This window comes from Kryptolebias marmoratus, linkage group LG3 (genome assembly GCF_001649575.2).
Source record: "Kryptolebias marmoratus isolate JLee-2015 linkage group LG3, ASM164957v2, whole genome shotgun sequence".
Classification (NCBI taxonomy): Eukaryota; Metazoa; Chordata; class Actinopteri; order Cyprinodontiformes; family Rivulidae; genus Kryptolebias; species Kryptolebias marmoratus.
The window spans coordinates 20,525,344-20,536,176 of record NC_051432.1 but is presented as its reverse complement, the minus strand read 5'-3'; the positions used below and the strand labels follow the sequence as shown (position 1 = coordinate 20,536,176).

General features: G+C 37.2%; 1 protein-coding gene across 1 annotated transcript in view; it reads left to right on the top strand.

Annotated features, from left to right (window-relative positions):
• Nucleotides 1–10,833, top strand: part of helz (helicase with zinc finger) — a 49,012-nt gene that overhangs the window by 26,280 nt on the left and 11,899 nt on the right. The window contains exons 19-25 of the mRNA XM_017435198.3: nt 1,374–1,492; nt 3,128–3,273; nt 3,979–4,126; nt 6,160–6,343; nt 6,556–6,784; nt 7,723–7,996; nt 10,150–10,195. Of these exons, the coding sequence (XP_017290687.1) occupies nt 1,374–1,492; nt 3,128–3,273; nt 3,979–4,126; nt 6,160–6,343; nt 6,556–6,784; nt 7,723–7,996; nt 10,150–10,195 (1,146 nt within the window). The remainder of the gene's footprint in view (nt 1–1,373; nt 1,493–3,127; nt 3,274–3,978; nt 4,127–6,159; nt 6,344–6,555; nt 6,785–7,722; nt 7,997–10,149; nt 10,196–10,833) is intronic.

The window sequence follows — 10,833 nt, the reverse complement described above, 5'->3', positions numbered from 1 at the left end:
AATCATCAAAATTAAACGAAATAAACATTTGAAATATATGAGTTTGTATGTAATGTATGAATATAATATACAAGTTTCACTTTTTAAATGGAATTACTGAAATCAATCTACTTTTTCATGATATTCTAATTTTATGACCAGCACCTGTATTCTCTATCAATGGAGAACACCACTGTGAGACTTTACTGTTGGGAAAAATGCCTTTAAAAATATTTTGCAGGCATTTGTTCAAAGGAATATACTAAAAAGTAAATGCTGCCTCAAATCAAACTGCTCCTCCTCCCTTCTTGCCAAACATGTTTTCGTTGTGTATTTACTTTTGACAGTCTGCAAGTTTATTTAGCTTTTCTTTTTTTTTTTCTCAGCCATCACGATTCATGACTGCATATCCTTTCTTATGAAACTGGTGTAGCTTTAGAGGCTGTCTGCTGGTTGTTATTCAGCCGCTCTTTGCTCTGGCACTCATTTGCCATGCTGTTTTATCTCTTTCACTCATACTGCCGAACATCGTTTGAGCTTCTGAAATCAGGGTTCAGCCCTTCTCAGACTTTACACAAAACCCTGCCTTAGGCTTGCAGAATAGGTTAAATGAGGGTGAAAGAAACACTTTAAGGCTTTAAGGTTTGCGTGTGCATATATTCCAGGACTTGAGTGACGTAAGCTGCAGGTTGCAAGGCATTTTTCACAATCTAAAATGTTCTTAAATGTTTTCCTTGCATACAGTAAAAGCCCATTTACTGTTGAGACTCTTTTTGTGGCTGATCTGGATTCACACAGGTGGAAAACATTGCAGGCTAAATCTGAAAAATTGCATTTGTAATAGAGCTGTGCGGTGCATCAAAATTACTGTGCAACATCAGTATCACAAACGACTGCAAGAAACTCTTAGCTTTGCACGCCAGTAATATAGTTGGTGAAGCTCACGACGACTCTTGATATCAAACTGTTCAGATAATAGTAGCTGAGATGCCAAAGCACAGTGTTGTTTCCTCAACTACAACCCCAGGTTTTGTTCAGAAAGTCTTCAAAGATCTGAGTGTTTCATGAAATCTTAAAAAGCAGCTTTAAACACTGAATCTGCACACTTCACTAATTGAACTTGTCCTTGTGTTTATCAGTATTTTTCTGAAAATATGTTTGAAAATGTTGCCACAATCCAAAGATTGGATCAACCTTGAAAACTAAAGGCATGCATATGTTGTGTCAGGTTCTAATAGGCTAATTAAGCTCGTGTTTTTACCTCTGTATGTATCACTGTAAATTAAACTTTGGAAAACCAAGTTATATAATGAGCATAAAAGGTTTTTTTAGAACAGTTGGTACCTTATGTGATTAAACGCTTCCTGATGATGGTGCTCTGTCTGTTTTGTCAGGGTTGTTTACTCACATCCTGTTGGATGAAGCAGCTCAGGCCATGGAGTGTGAAACCATCATGCCTTTTGCTCTAGCTAGCAAGACCACCCGCATTGTGCTGGCTGGAGACCACATGCAGGTAAGGAAATTTATAGTTGGGATGTGTTGTGTTTATGTGTTGAAGATGTAACATTGGTGACTCTAGGGAGAGGAAGGATATACAATATTCTTTTGTTTGTGTTTAAATGATATAATTATAATCATAGTACAAAGCATGTCCTCTCCCATGCTTTTTTGATATTGTGAAATTATTTTTTAAAAGGCATGCTTAAAGGAGAGAACTGAACATAGCCTCAGACAGCCGTAGTTGAAGTAATGACTGCTTCCTTTGTGAAGTTGTGAGACCACTTCAGGCAAAGATAACACAAATACAAACTCACGTCAGTCAAGCTTTCCAAGCCACAACCGGGATTTTAAACCTCATTTTCTTGTCTCTTGGTTTTGTGACGGTGCACAGGATTATCAGTAAGAATTGGATGAAGACAAAGCAGAATTCTGCCATGAAATAATTGTTTCATTTAACTCGATCTCTCGCTGCTCTTTATGTGAACAAAGAAAAATGGGATTAAAACACTTTGGCCACTTTGTTGTTCATCCCTTTCTCAATTACTCTCTCTCACTTTCCTCCATCAGCCTTTCTAATCTGTAAAAAAGCTTATTTTTATAGGTTAAGATGCTTTCTTTTACATTTCTTCTCATTCTCTTTCTCCATTTTGCTCCCACAGTCATGCTTCTTTACTCTGGGGTGTAAGAGCTAACTTAATATTCATTAAGGGTTATGGCCTCAATTGATTGAATCAGACCCATATAAATTAAAATGCGCTCCTAATTATTAGCTGTTTTGTGCTTGACAATGGTCTGTAGTAAGAAAAAAAAAATCATTCTTTTATTAGATTAGTTTGATAGTTTTGCTGAACAAATGCTAAAAGTATGCTAATTGGTTTTAGATCAGCTGAAAATAAGCTGAAACAGTTTTGATTATATAAATTTTTGAAGCAACAGGAAATTCACTTTCAAATCATGAGAGAAGTCATTTTTCGGTGTTTCTTTTCGGATGAAAGAGATCAAATACCGCCAGTGTTCTTGTGTAAACCTGTCTCATACTGTTCTGCTGCATCTTTTCACATTGAAGAACATCTGTACATACAGGAGCTGTGCAGTTAGAGTAAAAACTGAATTGACTTTTACTTGGTGTCAAAAACAGCAGATACATTTTGACATAATTACTGGAGCTCAAGGTTTGTTTTTATTAGAGTATAAAACCCACTGGGATAAAAAAAACACTTCTAAAGTAATTTAAGACAACAACTGAACTCAGATTGTTGTTTAAGACAGTTGAGAAAAATGTCTTTTTCATATATTTTAAGTTTAGTAAGATATTGACTTTATTTCAATAGTTGCCTGTCACTGTGCAGTAAATGTTGAGGATTTCAATGCCAGCCCTGCTTTTTGAAGAGTTATTTAACTGCAGCCAAGATTTGAAGAATCCTGCAAGAAATATTCAAAACACTCTTTTAACGTTAGTTGTTTTGCCATCTAAAAAAGCTGAAAAAGGCAAACTGTAATTTAGATTGGAAGTTTGACTGTTTCAGTTTAGACCTCCAAGCTAATTTTACTTTTATTGTCTTAAAAAAAAAAGCAAACGTATGCTTAGGTTTTTGTGGGATGTTTTGAAAACAAACAAACCTTAAATTTTCTGTCCCTTGATTTGCAGCTCAGTCCATTTGTGTACAGCGAGTTCGCTCGGGAGCGCAACCTGCACGTGTCCCTGCTGGACCGGCTGTATGAGCACTACCCCCCTGAATTCCCCTGTCGCATCCTCCTGTGTGAGAACTACCGCTCCCATGAAGCTATCATCAAGTAGGTGTGAGCACTTAACGGTGCCTTAAGTGAAAACAGTCGTAGTCAAGGCAGAAAAGATGATGTTTCGTGGTAAAATGTCACACTGAGGGTCTAAAGGCAGAATATCACATACAAAACAGAATTATTCAATTACCATCTGTGTTTGGTAAGAGACACTGTCACAGCAGCATGTAAATGACACACAAGAGTAATTTTGGTGACAATAGTTCTCACATAACACAAGGGCTACTTTGGTTTTATTAGAAAATTATATTTAAAAATCAGAATTTCTGATTGAAACACAATTTTCATTTCATTAACATGTCTTCTACTTTTGGTTTTTAAAAGCAATTTTGTTCAAAGTTATTTTATCTTTCTGTGTAGCTGTAGTGGTTTGTGTTTGTATGGCTGGTCATTTTTGTGCCTTGTTGGGTAATATCCTATCTTTCAGCATGACCAGCATTGTTTTCATGTTTCCTGTTACTTCAATCTGTTAAATTCACCATCTCAGATAAAAACATTAATAAAATTATTTGCATGAGATAAGTTTGCCAATAAGAAACGGTGTTCTATTCAAACTCATTAGGACCTGATGCAGCTGCATATGAAACATCAGTTTACAGCCTTCTTGACTGTCTCAGTTTTGATTGATGATGATAAAACTTCTTGAAACAAGATATTCTTATTTTTGTTTCCCCTGTATTTCTTCTGAACTTCTTTAAGCTACACATCAGAGTTATTTTATGATGGGAAGCTCATGGCGAGTGGGAAGCAGCCCTCCCATAAGGACTTCTACCCTCTGACGTTCTTCACGGCCCGAGGAGAAGATGTCCAGGAGAAGAATAGCACTGCCTACTACAACAATGCTGAGGTAAGGGTTAAGATATCGCTACAATGTCTGAAGAAACATATCTTTTAAACAATTTTGGTGTCTAAAATTGTGTCAGAGCTGAAATTTTGGTGCGGTTTCACATAAATGCAATCAAAAGTTGATTTTAGTGTCAGCTTGGTTCTAGATACCTTTGATCCTAGTAATGGGGTCAACTTCCTAAAAATTCTAGATATGTGTTCTGTGTAGACATATATTTACAAGTACAACACACATTTCCTGACTTAACACCCCCCCCCCCCCCCTGCAGTGCATGAGGTTGACCAGAATCTGAAATAGATATGGCACTTGTGAGAAAACACTGGCTAACAGCATGAGCTTTAAATGTTATTCTCTGTAAAGACACTGTGGTCAATTAAAGTAAAGAAACTCAAACGTAAAGAAACCCCGTGAAAGCGCAGTTTGATTGATTTCAAATTTAGGACATTGTTCGGTTCTGGTTGGAATCTATTCCACAAGTTTCACAAAGCCCTCACTCATTAAGCCACAGCCTTGTGTTTTGACGGACCGACTTTGATGCCTCACTGCTATACAAATCATAAAGCCTCCTTTGTTCTTCAAATATATAGTCCCCTGCTGATGCCTTTTAACTGGGCGGAAAATATCCCCAACTTCCCACAATATGTTTCAGGTCAAGTGTATACAGGGATCACGGTGAGAAAACAGCATGTCGCTTCACCTTGTTCTTTTCTATTATTCTCCCATTTTATTTTGTTTTAGGGTCTCTGAGGTTTCTTTAAAAAAAAAAGCTAGGATTTTTTTAAAGAAACAGACTGCGAATGTCCTTTAGAAGTTATCGTTAAATTGATTGGTCAAGGTGCTTTTAGGTGACACAGCAACAGAAGTTTGTAGTTTCTTGCAGTTTGGTGAAGACGTTCATCGAAATAACAGATCTTGACTATAAAGGTCGCATGGCATGGGGTGCACATGGGCCTCATCTGTGTTATTTTAGGTATTCAGACTCAAGGCAAGGCAGCTTTATTTGTGTAGCACATTTCAGCAGCAAGGCAACAAAAAGTGCTTTACATAAACAATTTAAAAACATTCTGACAAAGTGCAAAAGAACAAAAAAAGCCTACAGAAAGATCCAAATTTGAAATTACAGACGCTCAAAGAAAGAACATTTCCCAAAATTAAAAATTAAAATAAAGCTCTGATTAAGATTTGGACTAAAAAATAAAAGAATATAAAATACAGCATAAAATAATGATTTGCTTTAATCAAAAGCAGCAGTGAATAGGACGGCCTTCAGTCTCGTTTTAAAGGAGCTCGCAGGCGGAGCGGTTCGGTAGTTTTCTGGGAGTTTGTTCCAAATATTTGGTGCATGAAAGCTGAATGCAGCTTCTGCGTGTTTGGGTCTGACTCTGGGAACAGACAGCAGATTTGATCCAGACAACCTTAGAGGACGTAACGGTTTAAAGTGCGGCAGAAGATCAGCGATGTATTCTGGGCCCACACCGTTTAGTGCTTTGTAAACCAGCAACAAGGTTTTAAAATCAAATCTTTGAGCCACAGGAAGTCAGTGTAAAGACCTCAGAACTGGACTGATATGGTCAACTCTCGAGCAGCAGCATTCTGAATCGCCATCTTCTAAATTAGACATTTTGTTGCAGTCATTTTTCTTTATCATGATTTTACAACAATAACTAATACGAATATTAAACTTGTTTTTGATAGTCAAACTTAATATTTTGCTCAGAATGTATCACTTTTATGGAAAGATAAAGGAATAATTATCAAACGAAATTATTCAGTCGTGTTGCATGAAGCCAGTGCCAAGTTAAATTGGTTTCAGCCGTGAACTTTGGCAGTAAACAGTTTTCCGAACATTACTTACTCATTACTTTTTGTGAAGTTAGTAGATGTGATATTTTCTGCACAGTAACCTAATAAGTTAGTGATCAAACTGTCAGTGGTCAGTTTCATCTCCCAGGGCTGTGTCTGCTGATTTGGCTCTTGTTAATTTCTGTGTAGAAAGATCATCTGTACAACTTTTAATGTATTTACCTCTCCAGGTGTTTGAGATTGTTGAGAGGGTGGAAGAGTTGCGCAAGAAGTGGCCGGTGTCCTGGGGCAAGCTGGACGAGGGAAGCATTGGCGTGGTCTCGCCATATGCCGATCAAGTTTTCCGCATTCGTGCTGAGCTTCGTAAGAAAAGAATGCCAGAGGTCAGCGTTGAGAGAGTGCTGAACGTCCAAGGTGAGCAAACGTGTTAGCTAACAAGCCGTGACACCACAAAGTAGTTCTTCAGAGCCGAACCACTGGAGTAATAACTTCATTTGACTGATGTCATCCTTCAGAACTGAGCCATCCTTTGTTACACCTACAAGTTTCATCAGATTTTATTTCAACACATTTCTGAGCGGTTGGGAGCTCCATATTAACAAAAGCTGCTTAATTTTTCTTCGCAGGTAAACAGTTCCGGGTGTTGTTTCTCAGCACGGTGCGTACACGCCACACTTGCAAGCACAAGCAGACAGCGATCAAGCGTAAAGAGCAGCTGGTTGAGGACTCGACGGAGGACCTCGACTATGGTTTCCTGTCGAACTACAAGCTGCTCAACACAGCCATCACCAGAGCTCAGTCACTGGTTGCAGTTGTAGGAGACCCGATAGCACTGTGCTCTGTTGGACGCTGCAGGTATTTTATTTGTTTTTATCCAATTTATTACACGTTTTGTCACATGACAATATTTTTATTTAAGTGTAAATAAAATGATGTACTTTGTTGTTGTTTTTTAGGTGTGAATTTTTGTGCCACATTTGCTCATGGGTGAAAATAATAAACAAAACAGACATGTAGAGTGAAGGCCAGATGTCTGAACAATAATACAAGTTTCACAAAGTCTAAAAAAATACATTATTAAAGTCAAAATAAGACAAATTTGTTTGTTTGTTAATTTTACTGAGATATCTTAGAATGCCTTAAAGCCACAAGTAGTTTCAACTAATTCAACTCAATATTTTTGTATGAATTTAGCCCACCTCCACAAGTGTCTCCATAATGACTGAGTTTTGTCAATACTGGTCAACACATGTCAAGGATTTCACGGTCTGTCTGATTGCAAATGTCAGCCTGCTGATCACAGACCGGTGTAATTGTTGTGCTGGAGGTCGGAGCGTTGTTTACCCAAGTACCCCGACACGAAAGGTCTAGTTCAGCAGCAAAGCTCAATTTAATGTTAAAACAGAGTCAATAAAAAGTAGGTAAGGGAAGTTGACACGCAAGTAAAGGTTAATTGGAAGATTTGCTTTTTTTATGGTTCTGTTCTGTACATCAGTTTAACAAGTTGAATAAGTTAAAAAAAAAACATTTTAAAAGAAAGAGGCTTTTTTTGCAAAGTACATTATGTTACGCAACATTTTAGGTTTTTTATTTTACTTATTTTTTGTAACACTTTGTAAAAACAGGGTTTTAATTTGTTTTGAACAATTTAAAATTTAAAATTTAGCTTCCCCTGACTAAATAACATTGAGAGCAGGCACAAAAACAAGGAGATTGTCCGGAAACGCTTATTTAAAACGAGACACGAGAGAACATTTTCTCCTAATTTGTTTCCTGCTTTTGCTCATTTTCAGAAAATTCTGGGAGCACTTTATTTCCATTTGTCATGAAAACTCCAGCCTCCATGGCATCACCTTTGAGCAGATCAAGTCTCAGCTGGAGGCCCTGGAGCTCAAGAAGACTTACGTTCTCAACCCGCTGGCCCCGGAGTTCATCCCCCGTGCACTCAGGCCCCTGCAAGGACACCAGTCTTCTTCACAGACCCTCCATCCTCATCATCACCCTCATCCACAGCACGTACAGCCTGCCTCTAATAAGCAGGGTCCACAGCAGCAGTCTCCTCCGAAGGTAAGTTGTTAATCAGGACCATTCAGTGGCAAGAACTTTCTTTTTTCATTTACCAAGGGTCACTGTCAAAACATACTACCTTAATATTGTAAAATAAAAACAATAAGAAGCAAACTCAATAAAGGTAACAGGTTACAATTGTAGATTAAAGCATTTGTTTTTGACATAATTAAGATGGGTGGTTACCATGGCAACTCAACATGCTTTCCTAACTTGGAGGCGGTTTTAGAGCTCAGTGCTTGGAAACAGTCATTTTCAGAGCAGGCAAGAGAAAGATTTCAGATGTTCAACCTCAGACAGGACCAAATGCTGAATTTGAGCCAGTTTCACACAAGTAAGAGATGAGTTCCAAACGTTGGAAGATTTTCTGTCAATACGACATCTTAGATAACACCTCAGTGGTTTCTTAAAATGGTAAACAATTTGTTAACTGCTTCTTGTTTTTAGAAAAGTAAAAACAAATCTTTCAGAAGGTGTGAACAAACCACAAAGCTATTAAATTGACACTTTAATTTTCACCACAGGAGATGATTTTATGATTACCAGTTTCTGTCCTAAAAGCAAGCAAAAAAAAAAGAAGAAAATTAGCATTGGGGGTTTAGTAGAAGGATCTCTTATTAAATTATTTAGCACAGTTTAAATTGTCTTTGTGTGTCTGTCTGTCTTGCCTGCCTGCCTGCCTTGAGGTAAAGGTTAACCAAATCAGCAGAGCTGCCAACCTGCTGCCATCACCCACTGGGCCTAATGAGCCCAAGCTCCGCCAGCCAGCTGTAGAGATAAACATGCACTTCCGCTCTGTTCTCTGCACACTCGTACCATGCAGCACACAGACATGAAGGTATCAGCAGGAAAACCGTACAGTTTATGGTTTGAGTCAGTGCATGCTGCAATGTGCCAATTTACAGATCAGATTATTCATACAAATCAAATTTTAATCTGCTATTTTCTAAATTTTAAACAATCTTGTGCCAATTTTTTATGAATTCCTCACTGTGGCATTTTTACATTTATGACCTGTGATGAGTATATGTGTTAATGTTATCTAAGGAGTGCTGTGCATTTAAAAATTAAAGAGCTCAGGTATTTAAATATTTTGATTGGCATAATTTAGGATAAGTGAATGCATAGGTTGTGCTTTTACTGTTTTTCAAAAGAAAATGTTTTGTTAAGACACTGATCTGGCACCACAATGCCTTTTTATAGTTGTTTTGTTATAAATTATGAGAATAATCAAAAATTTAACTCATCTTTTCTTACAATTTAAGTAATTTGAACTCAGTGAGGAATTAAAACTAGTGTAAACTTCCAATTTTAAAGCTTGAATTAGTAATTACAGAAGATTTACATGCATTTTTATCGTTTTGTGTTTAAATGAATCATTTACAAGTGTTGCTATAATCTTTTTTTATTATTTGTATAACAGATGTCAGACTGTTGGCTTTACTTTGCACAGAAATTAAACAATATGGATCATAGTGTAACTAATTACAAGGTTTCTGCATACTCTTTAAAAGTCCAAATTTATTATTCTCAGTTTGTCTTAAATATGTCCAGATTTTCTACTTTCAGGTCTTAAAATGCCTTTAGTTACATCTTAATTTTCCTTGTTTGTTCTTTTATTGCTTCTTCTATCAACCTTTATGTTCTGTTGGCATACATTTGTTCTGTGTTGTAGTCCTGTCTGAGGATTTGAGATGTTTTCATAAAACTACAAGTCCCATCATTTCAGGGCCCCTGTAAGAATTTATTTGGACATTCAGCCTTCCTCATGAAAGAATCCAATCACTCTGCTCCTGAAACTGGACCTGTTGTAATTTTATTTTATTTTTTTAATGATTTGGATTGAATTAGAATAAAAGGCAATACAATTTTATTTTGGAAGAAATTTTACAACTTGTTATAGTTCCTAATTTATAGGTCTTAAATTTGAATCACAATGGTCTTAAAGTATTAAATTTAAACTACTTAAATTTGCAGAAACCCTGAATTAATTCCCGATGTTTGTATTTTGCTGTGAGTCTTTGCTGTGTCCAGACTTTTTTTTTTTTAGCTTACATTGCCTTCACTCTTCATTGTTTGACACTTTTATTTGCTGTTTGGCTCAAGCAGACTCTTATGGAGTTACTGTTGTTTCATGAGTCTTTTTGTTTCAGGGGAAACATGCAAACCACACAGAGCACCTCCCACCTGAAGGATATGGTGAGTGTAACCTAATGCCCATATTTACTGCTGTTGATTGTTAAAATATGTAAAGATACCATACTGTTTTTTTTTTCTTTCCTCTTGTCACGAAATCCATACTTTTTATTCTAGCTTTGGTCTCTGAACAAGAGAAGTAGAACCAAAAGAGCATTCCAGTCACAAAAACAAAATTGTTTATATAATACTTTGATTTGTTATACTTGTTTATTTCACTTACCTACAATACTGAACCAAGAACTATAAACATGTAATGTGATGATCTCCCTCTAAATGAGCGCAACATGGGCTCTTTGATGCAGACAGATGGATGCATCACGGCCTGAGGGTGTTGCCATCAGAGCGAAACAGCTATGAGCAGAATAATCTTTGAGGAAAAGACAATAAGTTTCTGTCAGCTGCTAACAACTGTATATTGTAAGAAAGCTACATTAGTCTGTACAGTTAACTAGGGATGTGCATTTTAAGAAAAAGCACTTATTGAATTTCCATCCATCCATCCATTCTCTTCCGCTTATCCGGGGTCGGGTCGCGGGGGCAGCAGCCTAAGCAGGGAGACCCAGACTTCCCTCTCCCCAGCCACTTGGGCCAGCTCCTCCGGGGGAATCCCAAGGCGTTCCCAGGCCAGCCGAGAAACA